Genomic DNA, 25,994 nt, shown 5'->3' with positions numbered 1-25,994 from the left:
GAGTGGATCTCTTCTAGAACCACTAGTCCTCAGTTACCGATCTTGTTGGGGTTGCGCCTTACCCTGATTTCATTTGTGGTTGTCAACGCCCCGCTGACCTCCTAGGAACCCTTCAGGCATCGTTGCCACAAACCCTAGTCCATATTTAGAGGTCGGGCCCATTGTAATAAAGCTCGGGGTTATCCCCCGTGCGCATTGAGCTTAGATCGCCTAATGGGCTTTGGGCTTCATGTGTGGGCCTTGTCCAGGTGGGCTAACGTGGTTTCCCGGGCCTAGCCCCCCACAGTAGTCATTTAACAAACTGAATCCACAATGGTTGAAAAGTGATTCCAAAACACATATATTTGGATGCCCCAATAAAACTTTCAAATTTTCATCATACATAGAACATTTTGTACTTTAACATAGAAACTTGCCAAAAATAAACATGTACATGCCTTAAAACTATACATTATTATTAATTAAAAAAGCAAATTTTCAATCTTTATAGTATTATAGCATTACTGTTTGAATGCTCCACCTTCTAAGGAAGATTGCATAAATTTCTTCTTCAGCACATGTAAACTTAGACCTTTTAACTCATTGTCTTACACTAAGTTCATTAAGAACCACATGAACTAAAATGAGGTCTACTACCCTGATGCTTAACTACATCCAAATAACATTCAAAATTGATCAAGAATGAAAAGATTAATATCTTTTTTCTTTTCTTTTTTTTGGGAATCGAAGGCATATCCCTAAAAAATGACAAAGAATCAATATTGATAAAGAGCTAAGTTAAAATCAAAGGAGAAAGAAGAAAGGCACAAACCTCTACACCACTTCTACAATCATTATTTCTATTTAAACCCATATGCTTTCAGTTACATCTTATGGACAATGAAGCCTTACGCCCTTGCCTGATCAAGAACCAAAAGTCCCTTAAACATCTCCACTTCTATGAGTCAAGAATCCAAGCACTATACTCTTCATTTGGCTTTTCAAGAAATGCTTCAACTTTAAAAAAATATTGACATGTCTGTATGGATAAAAAGATACAAATGTAATATTTATGCCAATAATGCATACTAAAAAATGTCCATAAGGACCTCATGCACTTCTGTATGAGGTCTCTGCTTTCATATAGATATATAAATATATATATATATATATTGAGAGAGATTCAACCATTGCTACTATTGTTAATGAACCATATATAATATTTAATTATTACGATATAGTTATAGTTATAGAATCATCTTCAGTTATATTATGTCGTTCAGAGGAGGAAAGTATATCGTGCAAGTCAATTCACATTTATTTAATGATTTTGGCTAAGTTAAGTACACAATTATCTCTTTCATATTTTTTTGAAAGAGTTGGGATATTTATTGGGTTCATGAGTACAAACCTAACTCCTATGACCTATCTAACAATAAATGGGTTAAGAAACAGATACTAAAACTAACAGTTCATCAACATACGAAAGAAAAAAAAAACATTTATGCATTTCAAAATACCAAATCAATATGAAGTACATTCCTCTGCATAATTTTGAATCTTATCATATGCTATGTACAACAATGTGACTAATTCAACTTTGATTCGAAAGAGAAGGAATCGCATTACTTGTATGAAAGATAGGATGGGTAATTGGATCAACGGGGAGCACGCTATTGTGGAGTTCATTAGACAAGGCTTCCAGGAGCTATTTACTACATCTCAATGCACTTCCAATAAAGCTGTTTAGTAGCCCCTTCTTTGGAGATGCAGATTAACAACTGAGGAAGTAGACAAGCTTGGTCTCCCTATCATCGATGAGGAAATATACAATGCTCTTCGGGCTTTTAAGCCTTATAAAGCACCAGGTTCGAATGGGTTACATGCGGGGTTTTTTCAACGGTTTTGGCTTATGGTGGGTTCATCGGTCAAGAATGAAATTAAGTATATATTCAATACTATGAGAATCCCAGAGTATCTCAATCAAAAATTGATCACTCTCATTCCTAAGTGCAATAATCCGGAGTCAATTAACAACTACCGCCCCCATCGACCTTTGCAATACGGTAAACAAAATCATAACTAAGCTCATTGTGGCTCGGCTTTGCTCAGTTCTGAATCGGCTTGTCTCTCCGCTTCAAATTGCCTTTGTACCCAATAGGAAGGGCGTTAACAATGCCATTATTGTTCAAGAATTAATTCATACAATGTCAAGGAAGCATGGCAGTGAAGGCCTCATGGCTATTAAAATCGATTTGGAAAAAGCTTATGACCGGCTTGAATGGAGCTTTATTAGAGATACTCTTCTACTCTACAAGTTCCCGAGCCCTCTCGTCTCCCTAATTATGAATTGTGTTTCATCCTCCACCATATTCGTTCTTTTTAATGGAGGAGCTTTGGAATCTTTTCAACCGACTAGGGGCATAAGACAAGGAGATCCTCTCTTGCCTTATCTTTTTATTTTATGCATGGAAGTCCTTGGAGCTCTCATCATTGAGAAATGTGAAGAGAAGTTGTGGGACCCGGTGTCGGCTTTTAGAGGTGGGGTGGCTTTTTCACATCTGTTTTTTGTTGATGATCTTGTTCTCTTTGTAAAGGCTGATGTCAAAAATTGTATGGCTGTAAGGGATGTTCTAGATACCTTTTGTATGCTCTCTGGTCAAAAGGTGAGTGCTGAAAAGTCTCAGCTGTTTTTTTCTCCTAATTTGGCTCAACACAGAAGAGAGGAATTATGCAACATATTAGATTTTCGGTCTACCCCTTCACTAGGGAAATATCTGGGTTTTCCTCTTAAACATACTTCAATTCCCCAAGACTTTGGTGCTATGATTGATCGGGTTTAGAATCGGTTGGTGGGTTGGAAGTCTCACCTTCTCTCTTTTGCTAGGAGACTCATTCTAAAGCAAGCCACACTTTCCACCATTCCGAATTATGTCATGCAAAGTGCAGCTCTTCCATCTAAGATCACACAATGTATTGACAGGTTATGCCCTAATTTCATTTGGGGCACCACAGAGCACAAAAAGAAACTTCATTTAGTCAGCTGGAAGAAAATCACCAAGGCTAAAAAAGATGGGGGTTTGGGTCTTCAATCAACAAAGGAGAGGAATATAGCTTTGCTAGCCAAACTCAATTGGCGATTCCATCAAGAAAAGGATTCTCTTTGGACCCATGTGCTTGCTCACAAATATAAATATAGAAGAAGGCAGAATCTTTTGAAACCTACAGTTTGTTCAACCACATCGGCAGCTCTTAAAAAAGGTGAACCAATCTTCATGAAAGGCACTAAATGGATAGCAGGTATGAATAGTGGTTTATCCTTTTGGCATGATAAATGGCTGAATGATGGATCATTGAGAAATCTGATTGAAGGTCCTTTTCAAAGAGGGGAGGAGGATCTTTTGTTGAGGGATGTTATTCATCACAGAGATTGGAGTCTTGGTGGAATTTCTTTTGCACTTCCCTCTACCATCTGGCAAAAAATCAAAGCCACCCCCTTCCCCTTGGCTGCAAATAGTATGGATCACATCACATGGGCTTCCTCACCCAATGGGAATTTTGATCTCAAAGAAGCCTACAAGCTAGCTTGTATGGACAATGACAACCACCCATACGGATCTTTTGCTGGGCAGTGGGTTTGGAAGACGATCTCTCTACCTAAAATCAAATGCTTTTTATGGCAATGTCTCCATAAAAGCATACCAGTTAGAGAAATCCTTGCTGCTAGAGGCCTCAACGTCCCCCTTTGTTGTCCAATTTGCAACTCTAAAACGGAATCAATCTTGCACATGCTTAGAGATTGTCCTTAGGTTCGAGTATTTTGGGATTCCTTCCCTCCTCCCATCCACCCTAATTTATTTTATGGTGCAAACCTCTTGGACTGGCTGAAAATCAACTACACATCCCACAAGGCTGCTAGTATTGGCATTAGTTGGGGAGTTATTTTCCCCTTTGGAGTTTGGAGTCTATGGCTACGGTGGAACAAGGTAATTTTTAGGGACCATACCACTCTTAAACCAATCATGGCTGAAACATTAGCCAAAGTTTTGAAGTTTGCCTACCTTGGATTAAACGAAAGGCTTAAACGCACCACACGTTCCATTCAGGTACGTTGGCTCCCTCCTCCTGAAAATTGGTTTAAGCTAAACTCCGACAGATCCTCCTTGGGTAATTTGGGCAAAGCTGGTGGTGGTGGTATTATTAGAAACTCCATTGAAAATTGGGTGCGTGGTTATGCTCGAGCTATTGGCCATACCATAAGTGTGGCGGCAGAACTATGGGCGCTAAGGGATGGAATCAATTTATGCATTGATTTGAACTTGACTAATGTGTTGATTGAAATGGATGCGAAGATTGTGGTGGAAAGGTGATGAGATAACCCATGGTAATGACGTTCTTATTGCTGATTGCAAAGAGGGATAAAAGAAAATTCCAAGAGTCCGAATTCTACACTGTTATAGAGAAGCAAATAAATGTGCCGATGTTCTTGCTATGAGAGGTGCCTTGCTTTCACAAGATTTTGTAATTTTCCATTCTCCCCCCACTGATGTTGCTCTCTTAGTTGGTCTTGATGCCGTGGGAACCATGTATGTACGGTCCCAAGCTGTCGTTCCTGATGTTGTTTCTGCTGTTTTTTAGTTAATCTCAATTGCCCTGTTTACCAAAAAAAAAAACAATGTGACTAATTCTCACGAGATTGATTGTTTAAATAAATACAGCCGCTAGCATTCTCGTAAGAGTAAATTCCTATATGTTCATCAATAGAATCATAATAGTTCATTTTTAGAGTGATTTTTCAACCTCCTTGAAGCTTCCAATATATATTATTAATATGTGATTTCTCAATAATTTACTAAATACATACCAAGTGCTGATGAACCATAATTCCAACTGATGCAAATAAATAATTAATTATTTAAGCATTGCCCTTGTAGAAATCAGCCACAGTAGATAAGGTCTAAATGGCTCACATGGTTATGATTAAATATTAAGGTTCATCTCAAATATGGTAGTCGAGGTACAACTCTGTTAACAGCAGGGCTTTAACCTTCTGAATTGCTTGCTATCAGAAGGTTCATCTCAAATATGGTACTGCTGCCACTGAACAGATGCTTATCTTTTGCCACTTCTGAGGCCAACTTTTTTTTTTTTTTAGAAAGTTTCAATCTATGGTATCTGCTCTTCTAAGACCAATTTTGGTGCAAGCTTTGCATCACTATTTTTGTTGGTCCATGATTAAGAATTTAAAAATAGAATGAAAAATGAACTTCTAGCCTTGTTGCTGTCATACAGTAAGGCTGTATTTATAACATTTGAATTAATTTGTAAAGAGTTGATGAATTTGATTAAAAAAAATAGGCGTAAAACCTATCTTCGTCCTTATATTTTCATGCGATTTCCACTTTGGCTCCTAACTTTTTTTTTTTCACCGCTTTTAGTCCCTATCTTGGAAAATGCGTCTCGTTTTTGTCCCTACCATTACATCAGAGACGAAAATTGCACATGTGGCAAACAACATAAGTTAAAAATATTAAAATAATGTCCACATAAACCACGTGGCTTTCCACGTCAACATTTAAATTAAAAAAAAATTAAAAACAAAAATAAAAACCAAAAATTACATTAATTGAGATCTAAGTGTGTCTTGAACAAGAACACAAACCTAGATCTAAGAACATAAAATTAAAATCCAAAAATCACAAACCCAGAAACACAAACACAAACCCAGCAACAGATCTTCCTTGTCAACCAAATACAAACCCAGCAACAGATCTTCCTTCTCAACCAAACACAAAAGCAACAAACACAAACCAACAACTGATTTTTCTTGTCAACCAAACACAAAAATCTATAATCTTTTAGATGATATATCCCATGGCACTTTTTTTTTAACCCAAAATATCCTGTATTTTTTTAAAAAAAATTGTAAGATTTGAATAGAGTTTGACTATGGGGTTGGATCAAAGATTTCAAAATTTATCACCTAAAAATTAGATGCGTTAAGTTTATTGGATGGAAGACTAAGTCTGGGCAGGTAAGTAACCTTTATAAGATTAGTAGTCGATGCCATTCAGGTAAGGTAACTTTTGATCTTCCAAGTCTTGAATGTGAGAAGTTGAAATGTTGCCTCAAGAAAGTTTGGTAGAAAAATGGGGATACTTGTTGTTGCTGATACCCAATTATTACCACTAGTTGGAGGAGAGAGATCAACCACTGTGATGGTGACACTTGTGTGCATCCTTTACGATGTCGCGGAAGCTTGAAAAAAAACACACATGATGCTCTCTTGGATGAAACATAAACTAAACTATTTTTTCCTGGTAGTAAACCTCAAATCCATAAAGTGATAATTTTCTGAAATCCACCAAAGAGAAAAAAAATATATATATAGAACAAGTCTAAATTTTATTAATAATAAGCTAATCTACCTTTGAAGGCTACAAAATATATAAATATGATAAAGTAAAACCCTAAGGCGATAGGAAACATTTGAAACCCTAATTCGCATTAATTACAAGATTAGGAGGCAAAAGACCGAATTTTACCAAAAATGGTAAAATTGAGTTAAATGTAAAATTATAAACTATTGACGTTAAGGGTTGTCCCAAAATAAGCAGGACCTTATTATGACTTTTAAGTAAAATGTTATTAAGAAAACAAAAATTACTAAAAACAATAAAATCACTGTTTTCGGGGCTTAATAAAAGGAATTCACCAAAATTAGGGTGCATCTCATTGCAAAGCAACGGCTATTGTTCAAAAGACCGTTTCCATTCAGCTTACCAAATTTCACACAATTTTGACTCTATCACTCAAATGATTTCTATTAGTGGCCTTTTGCCTTGTGCGATTTCAGGTGCCCTTGATAGTCTATGAAGGCCTTTGCAACTTGTTCTACATCACTTTATAGATGCTCCCATGCATATGAAGCTATTAAATTACTGAAATGGAAGAAATACATAATTTATGGAGTCGTCATTAATTGAGATTCTAAGGTGAGATTAATCACTTGTGTATAATTGATTTGAATTATCAAACCTACTTGAAAGGGAAGTCACAACATAGCCCAATCTATGTAAGGATCAAATAAATAATGTCTTTGCCTTTGGACAAAATATGAGTTTGGAAGTTTGATAACACGTGAGAGGAAGGTATTAGGTGCCCCCACCATGCCAATTTATTTAGTTTTATAATTGACATTTTTCAACCATCTATAATTGAACTTTTTCAACCATCGCAATAGTGATTCTAAGATATCGAATCTTTCATTTTAAAATGACTTTTTCCAACCATCGCAGTACAAGTGATTCTCATGAAAGCAAGATACATAAGAATTGACATTTCCTAATTCCTACCTAAAAGAAGGGGATTATATATAAAAGTAGGGAATTAGAAATATCCTCGGGAATTGAGATGCTTAATTATGAGATTGCAATTCTCAAGAATTTTGACAAACAAACAATTTATTTTGTGAATTCTCGAAAATCAACAATAATTACAATAAAATTCACATCTTGAATTTCATAAAGCACACAACAATAGAAATTAATTCAAAATATTTGGATCAATAAATTGCTTGAAGAAAAAAACAAATTTCCAATCTACGCCCAAGTTATATGCAAAGCTATGGGTATTCACATAAGAGCTTTTCATTTGGATGATAGAAAATAATTGAAACATGCATCAAAGGTGTTAAAATATATATATATATATATTTACATAAGCAAAGCAATTCCCTTTTTACAGCATGAATTCGTTTAGCTATTTCATACTGTAAGAGTTGCAATGGATTAGGCCATGAGCTCCACATGTAGTACATAATGATATTATTTAATTTTTCCACCTTTTAATTGTCGAAGGGATTTTTTTTTTTTTTTTTACTGAACGCAAAAAAAATCATGATTTTTGTTTTTGAGAAGAAAAATCATGATTACTTTTACACAAAATCTTGATTATGTGTAAAAGTATTTAGCACATTTTCCTCCTTCCATGACTTAAGTGGCTGGTGGTGGTTTCAGGATATCGTAGAAATTCTTTAAGTATTAGCCACAGCTCGTATTCATTCAGTAATTCCCTCCCTTCTTCATTCTTGGACCTCGTTTTAAAACCTAAAATTTGGACCTTAGTGTAATGTGACATGCAAAAATTGCTTATGCTATATATATATATATATATATATTTGTTGAGAAATATTACTCTTTCTTTTAATTAAGTTACTAGAAAATTAGAAGAAACAAAAACAGAAATGTTTGGCAAAACATCCTCCTTCCAGATCAATAAAAAAAAAGAACTTCTTAATCTCCTAGCTAAAACATGGGCCACAGAATTGCCCTACTGCCTAACATGAGAGAAAGAATGAGATCTTAAAGAACCTGTTATAGACATAATGTGAACTAATTGCTTTCCTTAATCAATTCTAATCCATTTTCATATAATAATTATAATAATAATCCATATAATTATAAAGTTTAAATACATCAATAGAAAAAGTTCGTAATTTTATTCTTGATTTAAGTAAATTAAACTAAATGCTAAAATCCAAATCCTTCTCAATGATATTTGTCATTACAAGTACTCGTTAAATAAAGATATATGTACAATCAAATACATTTAGTTTACAGTCATGTCAGCCCTCTGCATTTTCTAATAACATGCATGAAGAGCAGTAGACTCATCCATTTTTACTATGATTCAACTGATTTTTCATTTTTAGACCCCACCTTCAAAATCGATTTCAAAGGTTTTGGACCATCTTCTTCACTCTCAAAAGAAGTAGACTTGCTTATAGTTTTGTTTAATTTCTTTTTCTTCTTAGGCGTTTTTATCTCCTCCACTTCATCTTTTATGCTGACCATTTTCTTTAGAGGTTTTGGTCCAGGTGCAGCTGTGGATAATGGTGCTTCCTCTTCTGTTCTTTTGCCAGAATTCATGTAAGAATCTTTGTTATCTTGGACTTCATGTGAAGAAGAAATAATGTCATCAACATTGCCTTGAACTGGTGGGAGCTCCTTGTCATGGGGGCCAAAAGGGTCTAAATTTTTTGAACCATTGCCTTCATCTAGCTCAACCTTGGCTCCTGGAATAGCAGCCTCACATGGTGTTTCTTGAGCCATTGGGTGGTCACTATTGGAGCCAGCTCCATTGTCTGCATCACTGGTTATTATAGGCACTTGGGTTGAACCTTGATTTGAAGTAGAGCCTAAATACACAGTCTTGTGAGCATGTGATGCTAGGCTCTTCACGATGAAGAGGAAGAGCCTATGGCAAATGCTCATAGATTGGAGTTGGCTCTCTCTTTTATCCATCTATCAAAAATGGTATTCGAAGAGAGGTAGTTTTGATGAAAACGGTGTGTTGTGTGCAACTGAAGTTGAATTGAATTGGGGATACTTGGAAGTAACTAGTAAGGAGATTGTTTAAGAGAGCTTCTTTTCTTTTCTTTAAAGAAATAAAATACCTTTACCATATTTAGCCTCTGCACNATGGGGTTGGATCAAAGATTTCAAAATTTATCACCTAAAAATTAGATGCGTTAAGTTTATTGGATGGAAGACTAAGTCTGGGCAGGTAAGTAACCTTTATAAGATTAGTAGTCGATGCCATTCAGGTAAGGTAACTTTTGATCTTCCAAGTCTTGAATGTGAGAAGTTGAAATGTTGCCTCAAGAAAGTTTGGTAGAAAAATGGGGATACTTGTTGTTGCTGATACCCAATTATTACCACTAGTTGGAGGAGAGAGATCAACCACTGTGATGGTGACACTTGTGTGCATCCTTTACGATGTCGCGGAAGCTTGAAAAAAAACACACATGATGCTCTCTTGGATGAAACATAAACTAAACTATTTTTTCCTGGTAGTAAACCTCAAATCCATAAAGTGATAATTTTCTGAAATCCACCAAAGAGAAAAAAAATATATATATAGAACAAGTCTAAATTTTATTAATAATAAGCTAATCTACCTTTGAAGGCTACAAAATATATAAATATGATAAAGTAAAACCCTAAGGCGATAGGAAACATTTGAAACCCTAATTCGCATTAATTACAAGATTAGGAGGCAAAAGACCGAATTTTACCAAAAATGGTAAAATTGAGTTAAATGTAAAATTATAAACTATTGACGTTAAGGGTTGTCCCAAAATAAGCAGGACCTTATTATGACTTTTAAGTAAAATGTTATTAAGAAAACAAAAATTACTAAAAACAATAAAATCACTGTTTTCGGGGCTTAATAAAAGGAATTCACCAAAATTAGGGTGCATCTCATTGCAAAGCAACGGCTATTGTTCAAAAGACCGTTTCCATTCAGCTTACCAAATTTCACACAATTTTGACTCTATCACTCAAATGATTTCTATTAGTGCCTTTTGCCTTGTGCGATTTCAGGTGCCCTTGATAGTCTATGAAGGCCTTTGCAACTTGTTCTACATCACTTTATAGATGCTCCCATGCATATGAAGCTATTAAATTACTGAAATGGAAGAAATACATAATTTATGGAGTCGTCATTAATTGAGATTCTAAGGTGAGATTAATCACTTGTGTATAATTGATTTGAATTATCAAACCTACTTGAAAGGGAAGTCACAACATAGCCCAATCTATGTAAGGATCAAATAAATAATGTCTTTGCCTTTGGACAAAATATGAGTTTGGAAGTTTGATAACACGTGAGAGGAAGGTATTAGGTGCCCCCACCATGCCAATTTATTTAGTTTTATAATTGACATTTTTCAACCATCTATAATTGAACTTTTTCAACCATCGCAATAGTGATTCTAAGATATCGAATCTTTCATTTTAAAATGACTTTTCCAACCATCGCAGTACAAGTGATTCTCATGAAAGCAAGATACATAAGAATTGACATTTCCTAATTCCTACCTAAAAGAAGGGGATTATATATAAAAGTAGGGAATTAGAAATATCCTCGGGAATTGAGATGCTTAATTATGAGATTGCAATTCTCAAGAATTTTGACAAACAAACAATTTATTTTGTGAATTCTCGAAAATCAACAATAATTACAATAAAATTCACATCTTGAATTTCATAAAGCACACAACAATAGAAATTAATTCAAAATATTTGGATCAATAAATTGCTTGAAGAAAAAACAAATTTCCAATCTACGCCCAAGTTATATGCAAAGCTATGGGTATTCACATAAGAGCTTTTCATTTGGATGATAGAAAATAATTGAAACATGCATCAAAGGTGTTAAAAATATATATAATATATTTACATAAGCAAAGCAATTCCCTTTTTACAGCATGAATTCGTTTAGCTATTTCATACTGTAAGAGTTGCAATGGATTAGGCCATGAGCTCCACATGTAGTACATAATGATATTATTTAATTTTTCCACCTTTTAATTGTCGAAGGGATTTTTTTTTTTTTTTTTACTGAACGCAAAAAAAATCATGATTTTTGTTTTTGAGAAGAAAAATCATGATTACTTTTACACAAAATCTTGATTATGTGTAAAAGTATTTAGCACATTTTCCTCCTTCCATGACTTAAGTGGCTGGTGGTGGTTTCAGGATATCGTAGAAATTCTTTAAGTATTAGCCACAGCTCGTATTCATTCAGTAATTCCCTCCCTTCTTCATTCTTGGACCTCGTTTTAAAACCTAAAATTTGGACCTTAGTGTAATGTGACATGCAAAAATTGCTTATGCTATATATATATATATATATATTTGTTGAGAAATATTACTCTTTCTTTTAATTAAGTTACTAGAAAATTAGAAGAAACAAAAACAGAAATGTTTGGCAAAACATCCTCCTTCCAGATCAATAAAAAAAAAGAACTTCTTAATCTCCTAGCTAAAACATGGGCCACAGAATTGCCCTACTGCCTAACATGAGAGAAAGAATGAGATCTTAAAGAACCTGTTATAGACATAATGTGAACTAATTGCTTTCCTTAATCAATTCTAATCCATTTTCATATAATAATTATAATAATAATCCATATAATTATAAAGTTTAAATACATCAATAGAAAAAGTTCGTAATTTTATTCTTGATTTAAGTAAATTAAACTAAATGCTAAAATCCAAATCCTTCTCAATGATATTTGTCATTACAAGTACTCGTTAAATAAAGATATATGTACAATCAAATACATTTAGTTTACAGTCATGTCAGCCCTCTGCATTTTCTAATAACATGCATGAAGAGCAGTAGACTCATCCATTTTTACTATGATTCAACTGATTTTTCATTTTTAGACCCCACCTTCAAAATCGATTTCAAAGGTTTTGGACCATCTTCTTCACTCTCAAAAGAAGTAGACTTGCTTATAGTTTTGTTTAATTTCTTTTTCTTCTTAGGCGTTTTTATCTCCTCCACTTCATCTTTTATGCTGACCATTTTCTTTAGAGGTTTTGGTCCAGGTGCAGCTGTGGATAATGGTGCTTCCTCTTCTGTTCTTTTGCCAGAATTCATGTAAGAATCTTTGTTATCTTGGACTTCATGTGAAGAAGAAATAATGTCATCAACATTGCCTTGAACTGGTGGGAGCTCCTTGTCATGGGGGCCAAAAGGGTCTAAATTTTTTGAACCATTGCCTTCATCTAGCTCAACCTTGGCTCCTGGAATAGCAGCCTCACATGGTGTTTCTTGAGCCATTGGGTGGTCACTATTGGAGCCAGCTCCATTGTCTGCATCACTGGTTATTATAGGCACTTGGGTTGAACCTTGATTTGAAGTAGAGCCTAAATACACAGTCTTGTGAGCATGTGATGCTAGGCTCTTCACGATGAAGAGGAAGAGCCTATGGCAAATGCTCATAGATTGGAGTTGGCTCTCTCTTTTATCCATCTATCAAAAATGGTATTCGAAGAGAGGTAGTTTTGATGAAAACGGTGTGTTGTGTGCAACTGAAGTTGAATTGAATTGGGGATACTTGGAAGTAACTAGTAAGGAGATTGTTTAAGAGAGCTTCTTTTCTTTTCTTTAAAGAAATAAAATACCTTTACCATATTTAGCCTCTGCACTTCATAACTTCAAAGGAATACAAGAAGGCATTGCTTGGACAAATGGCATACTTCCCTACAAGTTTATGGTGTTCAATGTGTGGCAAGATTGGATCATTGGGCTCTTGGCTCAAGTGGTAAGGGATTGGGTGGGATTGGATAGGCTTTAGGTTTATTATATCAATAAATTTGTGGTGACCAATGTAGTGTAGGACATCAGTCTTGCTCTTGGCATTAGAGATCAAACCTATACCCAAAAAGTCATGTAAGCCTATGAATGATATTTTTCCTTCACGTTCACGGGTTATATCCATCTTAAAATATATATTAGAAGGATTAGTCTAATTGCACCTTTTTTTATATATATATATAGAAGAAAATCTAATTGTACCTAATGTTCATAATTTTGGATCATAATTTATTTCTATTCTTTTTTTTATACTAATTCTACCATATCAATCTTTTATTGCCAATATGCAGGTTTAGTGATAATGGCCTTTTCTGTAATGCCCTATTTTGTGATTCGAACCTCACCTTCCCCCCCTTATCTACCTATAAAAAAAAACCAAATGTTTTTATCCTAGTAAATTTTTGTTATCATAGCAGTTATGCCATCAATTTCTAGCAAAAAGCAATTACTTAAAGCTGTGTGGGTGGAATGGTGGTAGATGGTAATCAATATACATACATACATACCTATATATATATATATATATATATAAACAGAGACCTCGTGTAGGAGAGCATGAGATCCAGCCAAGTGGCACATTAGTTGAGCCTCTCTCATTTAAGTTTCCATCTCATCAAAGTTTACATTTATGTAAAACTTTTAATTCATTGAATGTGTCAATGAAGTGAATACACATTAATTATCTATAAGTATGCACTAATATTATATATATATATATATAAGAATTTTATATGGTTTTTCTTTAAAAAAATTATATAAGAAAAAACATCATGTAAGAGGAGGAAGTATACCTTGTTATGGGTGTATGCTTCCTCCCTCTCACAAGCTAGTGGAACCCACCAACATGGGAAAACATGAGGTTCTACCAAGTGGCCTATTCGTTGAGCCTCTCTCATTTAAGCTTCTATCTCATCAAAGTTTACATTTATGTAAAACTTTTAGTTCATTGAATGTGTCAATGAAGTGAATAAACATAAATTATCTATAGGTATGCACTAATTATATATATATATATATATATAAGAATTTTATATGGTTTTTCTTTTTAAAAAATTATATAAGAAAGAAAAAAAAATCACGTAAGAGGAGGAAGTATGATTCATCCCTCTTACAAGCTGGTGGGACTCACTAATATATATATATATATATATAAGCAGAGACCTCATATGGGAAAGCATGACGTTCTACCAAGTGGCACGTTTGTTAAGCCTCTAAGCTTTCAACTCATCAAAATTTACGTTTATGTAAAACTTTTAGTTCATTGAATATGTCAATGAAGTGAATACACATTAATTATCTATAAATATACACTAATTATAACACACACACACACACATATATATACATATATATATATAAGAATTTTATATGGTTTTTAAATAAATAAAAATTATATAAGAAAGAAAAAACATCATATAAGAGGATGAAGTATACCCAGTTATGGGCGTTTGTTTCTCTCCTCTCACAGTTGGTGGGACCCACTAGAAAAAGCAGAGACCTTATGTGGGAGAGTATGAGGTTCTGTCAAATGGCACATTCGTTGAGCCTCTCTCATTTAAGTTTCCGTCTCATCAAAGTTTACATTTATGTAAAATTTTGAGTTCATTAAATGTATCAATGAAGTGAATACACATTAATTATCTATAAGTATGCACTAATTATATATATATATATATATATATAAGAATTTTATATGGCTTTTCTTAAAAAAAAAAATTATATAAAAAAGAAAAAACATCACATAAGAGGAGGAAGTATACCCTATTATGGGTGTATGCTTCCTCCCTCTCACAAGCTGGTGGAACCCACCAGCATAGGAAAGCTTGAGATTCTACTAAGTGGCACATTCGTTGAGTCTTTCTCATTTAAGCTTTCATCTCATTAAAGTTTACATTTATGTAAAACTTTTAGTTCATTGAATGTGTCAATGAAGTGAATACACATTAATTATCTATAGGTATGCACTAATTTTATATATATATATATATATAAAAGAATTTTATATGGTTTTTCTTTTTAAAAAAATTATATAAGAAAGAAAAAACAACATGTAAGAGGAGGAAGTATGTTTCCTCCCTCTCACAAGCTTGTGGGACCCACTTATATATATATATATATAAGCAGAGACATCATGTGGGGGAGTATGAGGTTCTACCAAATGGCACATTCGTTGAACCTCTCTCATTTAAGCTTCCATCTCATCAAAGTTTACATTTTTGTAACACTTTTAGTTCATTGTATGTGTCAATGAAGTGAATACACATTAATTATCTATAGGTATGCACTAATTATATATATATATATATATATTTTATATGGTTTTTCTTTAAAAAAAAATTATATAAGAAAGAAAAAACATCATGTAAGAGGAGGAAGTATGCTTCTTCCCTCTCACAAGCTTGTGGGACCCACTAATATATATATATATATATAAGCAGAGACCTCATGGGGGGGAGCATGAGGTTCTGTCAAATGGCACATTCGTTAAACCCTCTCTCATTTAAGCTTCCATCTCATCAAAGTTTACATTTTTGTAAAACTTTTAGTTCATTGAATGTGTCAATGAAGTGAATATACATTAATTATCTATAAGTATACACTAATTATATATATATATATATAAGAATTTTATATGATTTTTCTTTAAAAAAAGTTTTACAAGAAAGAAAAAACATTACATAAGAGGAGGAAGTATACCCTACTATGGGCGTATGCTTCCCCTCTCTCACAAGTTGTGGGTCCCACCAACTGTGAGAGAAGAGAAACATACGCCCATTACAAGGTGTATTTTCTCACGTGAGAGATCATGCTATTATGTCATGTGGTGCTTTGTAAGAGTAATTTTTTATTTAACTTTACACCTCAACTTCTTTACATATTTTGGATTATAATAAAATTCTATTAATAAGATATCACTATTTTCACTAAGTGTTTAATTGACCACTATTTCATGAAATTACAATTTTTTTATGCTAACTCCAAGCCAATGTAGAAACAAAGATTATGATTAAAAATTTCAGCAAAAAAATAAATGATTAGACAAACAATCAACTTATTACGTCATATTTTTTTTAAGAAGATATTACACCACATAATAACTAATTTCTAATTTGTGCAACTTTTTCTCTATGGTTTAAATTCTCTATCCCCTTAATTTTGTATTATATCATTAATTTAACAAAAATCTCTTCATGTTATCCCAACATTACTTCATGTTATTACTTTAAAATATTTTAGATATTCTATATAAGTTTTTCATATAGCAGCTTAAAGCATTATCCGCGCATCGCACGAGACCATGACTAGTTTAATTTAATTGTTTTGTCTGGTGAGCTCATATTAATGTACTCATCTGTAATAGCCTGAGAGATACATGCAGAGGAATCTTTAATATCTTTATCCATTGATTCCATTCTGCCCATAAATTTCAAGTGATTTCCTTACCCTTCACAGTCAACTTGCCCTATAATTTTATACATTCAGAGTCAACATTACTGCAGCTTTATTGGGTTTTCTCTGTATACATGCTGGTTGACACACTAGGCAATGATCCCATCAGCTTCAAAATCAACCTAACCCATCCCATTAACTTTCAATAAGCTCTTAGTCTAAATATATTTCCTTAAGTGCCCTTAGCGTTTCAATTGACCAGGTAACCAATCTTATTCAAAACTTTTGGTTTACTAATTGCGTACCCCAGTATATACTAAACTTGGGGAGTTGGGGGAGATTGCTTTCTTTGCTTAAAGAGAATAACTTAACTCAAAGGCTCTTTGATTTTCTGCTATGAGTAAAAGAAACTTTTAAGAATATCAAAAATCATTACTTTTAAAGATGAAATTCTTATGGGTTTTAATTAGCTCAATTGGTAAAATTTCTTGTCATCAAATAAGAAATCTAAGATTGATTCCCGCTTATACCAAAAAACCAATCAATGCCTTGATTTGATGATAAAGAGCAAACGTCAAGAGTAGATGTCATAAGTTAAAACTATTTCTAAAAAATAAAATAAAAAGATGGAATTCTCCCCTGTATGATATTTTATCATTTGGCAACAGAATTTAATTTGGTTGGAGAAAGTTCAAGTTAGAAACTTTTTTTTGAGACACAAGGATATTATATGTTGCTCAATGCATAGTGGTTTATAAAATTCAGAGGCTTAAAACTCCCCACATGGCACATTTAGGTCACTCAAGAAGCCCCTAGATCAATAGAGGCATGGCGTTATGGGAGAAAATATGAAGTAATATATGACAAAGCATTATGTTCAAAGAACAGATATAACCAGTCCCCACTCTGGTTTGTTGCTTAAGGAACTCGATGCCTCAATGCAACATGATCATCCAAAGTTAATCTCAGGTAAAACTTGGAGCTGAATAGTAAGCTGCAATTCTTGACTCAGGCAGATCCGTTTCTGATTATAGAACCATTCCTTAATTACTCATTAATCTCAACATATAATCTACTCAAGGATTGTCTACACATTTTCTGAGACACAAAAAGACATGCGCATTACTAAGAACTGCACAGCTATGAAAATAATCATGGACTGTCCTTAAGGATAGACATGCATGGAAATCACGGGCTGCATTTAATTTTATTCCTTGCAAAGTGAAATCTCACAAATTTAATTCATCAAACGAGAAATTGTGTTTAATAAATCTGTTAAATTTACAACCAATTCAGGTGACAAAATTGGGTAACAGCAGTTAATCATCATCATCAACGGCACAGTAGATATCAGTCCTCAATCAAGAAGATTTTGTTGAAATCCTCCCACAGAGACGCCAGTAAGCACCAGGGTGAAAGAGAGATTTCTCGAATACCCAGATGTCACGGACTAGGACCTGAATAATAATAAGCATCAGACATTATTCAGACAAGATACTAACATGCTAGAAATTTCAGGAAACTTACATTGAAAACTGAAGAAATGCATTCAATTTGAGAAAATAATCACACACTGTATTATCAATTATGCATGTAGTGGGGTCAAACCAACCATGAGGGATGACTTCACCCCGTACAATTACCTTTGCATCCCAGCTGTTAATGCTTTGTATTAAGCACACTTGTACTGAGGTTTAGAAATTGTAGTTCCTATTATCATCTTTGTTCAAATTAATCTATGCAAGGCATAGGGTGTCACAGCCCAGCTGTATTTTAATGCTTATCTACTCTTCAAACAACAACAAATAGCTAAATAAAGGGCTGTTACCTAAAATTTAACAGCATCACTGATAAAAATAAAATCTGTTAACATTACCTCTTTAGATTTATCTCCTGCGACAACATCACCGTTTGAATCATAAGCTTCAAATTTCTGTCATAACACAAATATATCTGTAAAATTTTTGTAGTTTTCTGTTTTCTCAATATATTACTTTTCTTTTTTCATTTTTTTTTGGCTAATATTCTCAATATATTACTATATTTCATTAATCAAAGCAAAAGATTTATGGATGCTGAAAACCAAACCACAGATCTAGAATAAACAAGGATAAATAAACTCAGATGAATCATGGATGATTTTATATGTTTATGATATGTCTAACTTCTGTCTTTTGTAGATTTATGTTTGTTCTTTATAAGTATCTTATATGGATATTATTTTATAAGATACATTATGATAATAACATCAATTCTATGGAATAGGAGCTAATTAAATGTAGCAAATACCAAATCCTCTAGTAGAGCATCATATTTTACACTTATCCAGTCACCCAATATCCACAGGCGAAACCACTTTTGCTAACCAAAAATGGTTGCAGACTTGCACAAAACTGTCACAAACACCATGCAAGGTTGAACATGCTTGAAGTTTTCCAGAACTGAGATGTTTCTGATCTGGGTTAGGCACCGAAGTTGTGCACATTGATTACAAATATAAACTCCAACAAACAACAGAATTGGTACAACCACAATAAGAAGAGGAGGATATTTGATTACATAAAGTTCACCTGCTTAGATAGAAACTCGAGTGTAAGTTGAATGAAAACTTTGTTGAGGTCATTTCGATCAACTCCAATCTGTAATCAAATTTAAAATAAAAAATAAAAAAAAGGCAGGTGCGTGGGATATAAGTTCAATATAATTTATAAAGAAAAAAAGGGAACTTTTTATTTTTACAGGTAAAATAGAAAAAAAAAAATTTGTAGTGTTGAATTTGAAGACACCCTTTCCAGATCATTTGGCCACATATTTCCATTCTATTCTAGGTAAACCATCCCAAGTAAAAGCAGGGAAGGAAAACCATACTCATGCCAATTTAGAAATGGACAAGTAGTCAGGAGTCTTATAGCTCAACTGACACTGGTGTTTTCAATGGAGAAATAGAGTTCAAATCTTCCCCTCCGCCAACAATTGAATTATCAAAAAAAACAAAAACAAAAAATGAAGGAGAAGAAGAAAGAAATGGACAAGCATAACATTGCAACTCTGCTTTCCAAAGTTCTCACATTGGGGATCTGTCATCCAGAAAAAAATAAAAATTGTTTTCTATTGTATACACTAACATTCCTAAAAAATAAATAAGAGCAAAAATTGAAAATCTTCTATATCTAGTAACTATTCAACCAATGCTTTTATTTAAGATCAGCATCTACTGATTAGGATCATATCGGTTTACTAATTCAGGTTGCAGAATATTCCATAAAATAGTTGTAGACAAATTGGAGGGTATAAGTTCAAATTTGATTGAACTTCAACCAAAATGATGTAATCGGTGCCTTGCAACTCCCAAGACACCAGCATCTGTCCCACCCCATGCATCACTGCCTACTGAATGAAAATATATATGGAAAAGGCAGTTGATGGCTGTTTTTGTCCAGCCATCCTGATGTTAGATCTTAGATATCCATTTTCAATTCATATTAAACTACACTGTTAGAGTGTTAGTAAAACAAAGAAATTTTAGTACTTGCCAGACGAGCTCGCAAAGTTCGCATCTTTACAATTGGCGTGATCATTTCCCAGTAGACCTTACTCCACATTGATTCTCTTTGTTTAATTTCATTTTTGAGTGCCTGTCATGAAGAAAACCGGAAAAAATATCTCAGGAATAAAATGTAATTCTTGTAAAAATTGATAAAGTTCTAAAGGCTGAGAGAAGCATGACTGAAGCAGACAATGGTCAAAGGAAAAGGAGCATACAGAGTACATTTTCTCCGTGACTGCTTTCCTTAATAATGATTTATCACCGTTTGCCATTAGTGTGTTTATCTGGAAAAGAAAAGGGAAAAGTTTCAGCTTGGGCAGAAAGAATCCAAAGGAACCAATGATATATCCGAGCTTGAATTTTTTGTGTTAAATATTTACTTCTAACTTCATTGATTTGCAACCAATGAAACTTTCTTTTTTGCATTGTTTTTCTTTCCAGTCCTTTCCTTATTTCCTATACTAAAAATTCCTAGTTTCAAAATATCAGAGATTGTGAGTTTTCTTGGAGAGAAAAAAAAATGAGGAGAAATGTAATTGCTTGTCATAACTCAAAAACATACCTCCTTGTACAACTCTACAGCCTCATTGTAAAACTTCTGCTTTGAATATCCAGATTTCCTTAATTTATTAATGGCATAGGCACTTTTGAGCTGCAAATAAGAAAATGCAATTCGTAATTGGCCTTTATAAAGCCAAGGCCTTGCACAATCTATGGTCTAAATTTATTATTGATTCATAATCCCATAATGCCATCATAAATACAAATCCAAAACAAACCAATGAAATTTGTAAGCAACATATGGTATAAATAGCACCACAACATGATGGAGCTGGCATGGAATAAAAAAGGAGGCTCGGGTCAGGTGTTCAATTATTGTAAATAGACCAGGGAGAGAGAGAGAGAGAGAGTGAGCACTTAAAAAAGGTCACAGCCCATATGTGATGTTTGAATGCATACCAACTAGAGCCTGCTAGAATGGAAAAAAGTAGCCCCAATAGATCTAAACAATAAGCTGAATGAATATGAGAAACACAAGTAGATAGAACTAGTTATAAGTGGGCATGCAAGAGTAGCACCTCTAAAATGATTTCCTCTTTCATTAATCTTCAACAAAAATTTTGTAAACAGTACATGGGACAAAATGATTGTAGCATAGTGGACCATGCATGGCACCAGAAGAGAGGATTTGGTCTGGGTTCAATTAAAACCATAAAAGCAAGATAAGTACTGAAAAAAGGATAATAAGCAGCGTGCAAGAATGTCACCTCTAGAATAATATCATCTTTTGTTCTTTTCCACCCACTTCTTGTGAACCATCTGATACATGAAAACAAAATGATTGAGCAGAACGAAAATAAATGCTATATGCTAACAGCAAAATAACTATAAGTGTAAGTCATTAGAAACATAATGCAGCTCGGGTGTGCAACTAGAGAATGATGAATGCAGTAACAAATAACGGGTACTAAGAAATTGAAAATTAAGGAAATACCATACAGATCGAAGCACATGCATGACACAACATCAAATGGGAAAAGTTCCCCGAGAAAATGGCAAACCTACATTTTCAATTAAAGTGCTGGACACTTGTTGACAGTCATCTGTATGACAATATTAGGTGACAATAAACTAGCCCTATTCCCTAGATTAGGTATCCTGAATAATATCATTAAACTAACAGACCTAAGCCTTAATCACAACTAAGTAGGGGTGAGCTTCATGGATCCTTTTAAACTAATTCAGCCATATCCTATATGCATCTTTTTCCTACCAGTATTTCCTATCTAAGAATATGCTTCTCTTCACCACCCCGCTTAACTCTTATTATATCCTTCATCATTACTTCTAACCAAGTTATTTTAGGTCTTCCTCTAGAGCTCTATCATTTTTCACTCATTCAACTTGAATGAAATTTTTCTTTTTGTTATATAGTAACCTTTATCTGATCCGTAGATACTTTTTATTTTATTTTTAAGTATAATTTTTTTTTTTTTAAAGAAAAGTCACATGTTCTAATCATTCCATTTTTTCTTTTTAATACAAAATTTTTTTACCTAAATTTTTTTTTTTTAATTTAAAAAAAAAAAAAAAAAAAAAAAACTATACCGGATTCTACTAATCATGATTTCAGTTTCAAGATTGGGTTGTTTTCTTAAAGGTTGTATTCTACAACAAAATTTTGGCTGTGTTCACCATCACAGCAATCTGCAATTTCAGTATGTATTCTACAGCACTCTCAATCCTTCTTCATGCTAGGGCCTTCAGGTTTCCAACGCCAAAGTAAAGATCATATTCTCCTTTTCTAATGATATTAAACCGATAGTGCTCTCACCAAGCCCTCACCTTTACATAAGACAATTTAACTAATTTCATCTTTAAATTAAAACTGTCTACCTTAAATAATTATTTTATAATGAACTTTGTGAGTAATGTAAAAGTTCAAATGTTATAACACTGTCTACCTTAGAGTCTTTGTCCTTTTGTACATAGTGTGATGCATTTTTTTTTTGTCTTCTTTGGCTAATTCCTGCCCCCTCTGCAGGGAGTAGTCTTCTTTTAAAAAAAATTATTCTTATAAAAAAAAAAAAAAATAACGAATAATATTACCTTACTGGAACCGTCCAGAATTTTTATCAAGTTATAGTTAGCTCAACAGATCAGATTGTATTACTGCAAACATTTCAAATTTAGTGTCACAAACTTGTATAAATCTAACCTCCGCCAAAATGGTATTTGTTCACGAGGTGCATATGGTTCATAGATGAATCCAGGGCTTGTCATGGAGACTTTAAGAGCTCCCTGCATTCATAGAATCATAAGCATGGAATCATATTATTGGTTGCACTGCATATTAGCAGAATGAAAACAGTTACAGTAAGTTCATTAGTGGAATCAATTAGGATTAATATATTGATAAATAAAACTCTTAGCTAACACACAAGTTAGCACTCCAAAGTAAAAATAAGAAAGAAATTCAAATAAATTCGCATCTTTGCATTTGTAGACTCAAAAAACATGAGAAAAATTATGCCAAAATACACTAATGAATCTTTAAGACAAAGCAGTACCTGCATCTGGCATTTCCAATTTAAGAAAAAAGTAAGGTTGTGCCTGCTAAAGAGAGAATGCTAAATATAATTCTGTTGTTTCAATTTTTTGATCAGTTCGTCATAAACATAGGGAACTATGAAAGGTTTTATCAATTTCAGTTTTCTAGTATGCTAAAGCCTACCAGTGAGAGAAACTCACAAACCAAAATTAAAACATATGTATGATCACGAAGAACTCTCATATAAAATTTGACATAAGCAACAAAAGAAAATAAATTAGTTACTCCTGATTTATAAATAGAACCCTACACCTAAGCCCATGGACCTCTTAGAATAATTGAATGTCTCAATCCAAACCTTTGATCTTGATATTTTTTTTCAGTACATTTAGAAGAAACATGGTTAAAGAGTGACTTGAGGGTTCCCATCTTCCAACTCTTAACATAAAAAGGGAAACATTGAAATTATTATTTTGCACACTCTTGTTCTTGTATTTTTGAGGTCTTGTCCTCTCCCGATTCTTGCAAGTCCTTTCTTGTGTATAAATTTATAATACTTACATATTATTTCATTAAAAAGAGGACCAGTCACCGTTTTCCAACATAATGATGCAGAATAAATATACTAGCATGATTGTTTAAGAAGTAAGGAAAACACACCATCTGTCGTGCTTGCGGAGGGGCTTTTACTTGTGTTGATAATGACCTTGTATCATTTGAGAATATCAATAACTCAGCAGCCTACAAAAATAAAAAGAGAGTTGATAATACAAAGAGATTACCATCTTTCATGTCTTAGTCTTTGAAACATAGATGCACCAGCCCATAAATAAGTTCAAAAAAGAGATTTAAAAAGTTACCATTGTAGAGCGAAGTGTCATTGTACTTCCAGGAGTCAATGGGAAAGCATTGTGGGCCTTGTATAAGCAAGAAGAAACACTCCGCTGATTTAGTTCAGGAACTGACCACATAGAAGACTACATAAATTTATTGAAATACAAACACTTGCTTTGGAAACCCACTAAACGTAGAACATAATTTAAGAAACTTGAAAGTAAATGTGTCAATGAAAGCCAATTACCATTTGAAATAGCAGTAGAATAGCTTCTTGAGCTGCCAAGCCTGAACATACAAACAATACCCATCTTCAATACACTATTTCCACCCCCAACAAAAACCCAATTCAAAATTTCAAGAAAAACACCGACCCATTTGTTTGGATGCTAAGAAAATGTAGGAAATGAAAAGAAAAACAAAACTTCAATCAAATTTTCTATAGTGAAGTTATGAGATATATAAAACTAAGCACAATTTAGCCAAAGGGTCAAATGGGTACCCAAAAAATATATTCTTTCTTTGATTTGCATTTTCCTTCATTTTCTCAGTATCCAAATGGAGCATAAAGAAGTGAACTTTGTACTTACAGATATGAAGATTCTCGAATCCCAGCAGTCCGATACAGTGAACGCAGAGTTTGCAATCTTCTCAAAGCCATTTCTGCTCAGAAAAAATCCTTCAAATTTCAAAACCCTATTGTGATTTTTTGCCGATCATGAAGATTGATAACAGAGAGTGAGAGAGGTTTTGGCTTGGTTCTCACTAGTCAAATCTCAAGGGTTTAAGGGAAAAAAAGAACATAATGAGCCTCTGTGAATGGGTCTCTGCTTCGGGCTAAGTTAGGCCTATACCACAATTAGTGATTTATCTTCAAGCCCACTTTGTTTTGGTTGCTCAAATAACACTATTTCGTAATCTCTCTTCTCCTGAATTTATAGTTCCATTTGGAGGGGTGAAAAAGTGAAATAATAGAAAATTGTGCAAGGATGAAAAAGTGAGAAGATATAAAAGATTTTAATTTCTCTCTGTTAAGGTCTAAAAAATCATAACACCAAGGCCCAAAAATAGCACAATGGGCCAACTCTATAGAAAATAATAGGCGTAAATACACTTTTGGTCCCTATATTTTGGGTCATTTCTCGATTTGGTCCCTAAACTGATTTTTCTCTTAAGTCAGTCCCTGATTTTTTAAAATCGTTTTTAAAATGGTCCCTGTCGTCAACCCAGTAACAGAAAACGCTGATGTAGCAAACGGAATGCACTGTTGGCTGTTATATGCTGACATGGCTAATAAAATATTACTAATAAAACCACGTCAGCATGCCACATCAGCATTTAAATTAATAAAAAAAGCCAACTCAGAAATTTTTTTAAAAAAAGTAAATTAAATTTAAAAAAAAACCTTAAATCTAATTTAAACTAAAATCATTTCTTAAAAAATAAAAAATTGTTATCTTTTTAATTTTTTTTTATTTTGTTTTTATTTTTCTTTATCCTCATCACTCATCAGCTTTAAAAAAATCTCTACACTAAAGCCTAATCTCAGATTCTCTCACTCTCTTCACGCTCCATAGATATAATCTCTCACTCTCCACTGTCCATGGCCGGAGCTCACTGAGCCTTCTTCTCCACCACGCGCCGGAGCTCACAAGCAGACCAACGGCGAGCAGATCAAGCTTCTTCTCCCTCTCTCTTTCTGCAACAATCTGGTCTGAAGCTCGCTTTTTCTTTCGACTTTTCCTCGGATCAAGATCTCCCTCTTTCAGTTTTCTCTTTCAGATTTGGCTTTGATCTAAGTTTAGAGAGAGAGATGGGCTGAGATCGGTGGGAGTCGTTGTGAAGTGGTGGTTGGTCCGGTGGTGGGTGGGGCTAGATCGTTTGGGTTTCTGATCTGGGTTTATGTGGCTTGATGTGCTGGATCGTTGGATCGGTGGCTTGATTAGTGGGTTTACTGCTGATGGTGGTGTGCAGTGCCGCGGTGGTGGTGTGGGGTTGCTGGGGTTTTCTTTTTTT

General features: G+C 33.8%; 1 protein-coding gene across 2 annotated transcripts; it reads right to left on the bottom strand.

The window, feature by feature from the left end:
• Window positions 1–17,723: 17,723 nt before the first annotated feature.
• LOC112009832 (uncharacterized) lies at window positions 17,724–24,888 on the bottom strand. Of its 2 annotated transcripts, XM_024042174.2 has the most exons (12): window positions 24,569–24,886; window positions 24,226–24,266; window positions 24,005–24,105; window positions 23,805–23,885; window positions 22,812–22,894; window positions 21,361–21,412; window positions 20,655–20,744; window positions 20,308–20,376; window positions 20,079–20,180; window positions 19,116–19,184; window positions 18,422–18,478; window positions 17,724–18,002 (listed from the first exon to the last, which is right to left on the bottom strand). In XM_024042174.2, exons 1-12 carry the CDS (start codon window positions 24,637–24,639, stop codon window positions 17,907–17,909), a joined length of 912 nt encoding a protein of 303 aa, XP_023897942.2. In that variant the 5' UTR covers window positions 24,640–24,886; the 3' UTR covers window positions 17,724–17,906. The 2 variants fall into 2 exon arrangements, with proteins under 2 accessions (XP_023897942.2, XP_065622705.1); XM_065766633.1 differs by lacking the exon at window positions 18,422–18,478 and having other exon boundaries at window positions 24,569–24,888.
• Window positions 24,889–25,994: the final 1,106 nt, after the last annotated feature.

Source organism: Quercus suber, unplaced genomic scaffold (assembly GCF_002906115.3).
Source record: "Quercus suber isolate HL8 unplaced genomic scaffold, Cork oak 2.0 scaffold_727, whole genome shotgun sequence".
In the NCBI taxonomy this organism is placed as follows: Eukaryota; Viridiplantae; Streptophyta; class Magnoliopsida; order Fagales; family Fagaceae; genus Quercus; species Quercus suber.
This window is presented reverse-complemented; position numbering and strand designations above follow the sequence as displayed.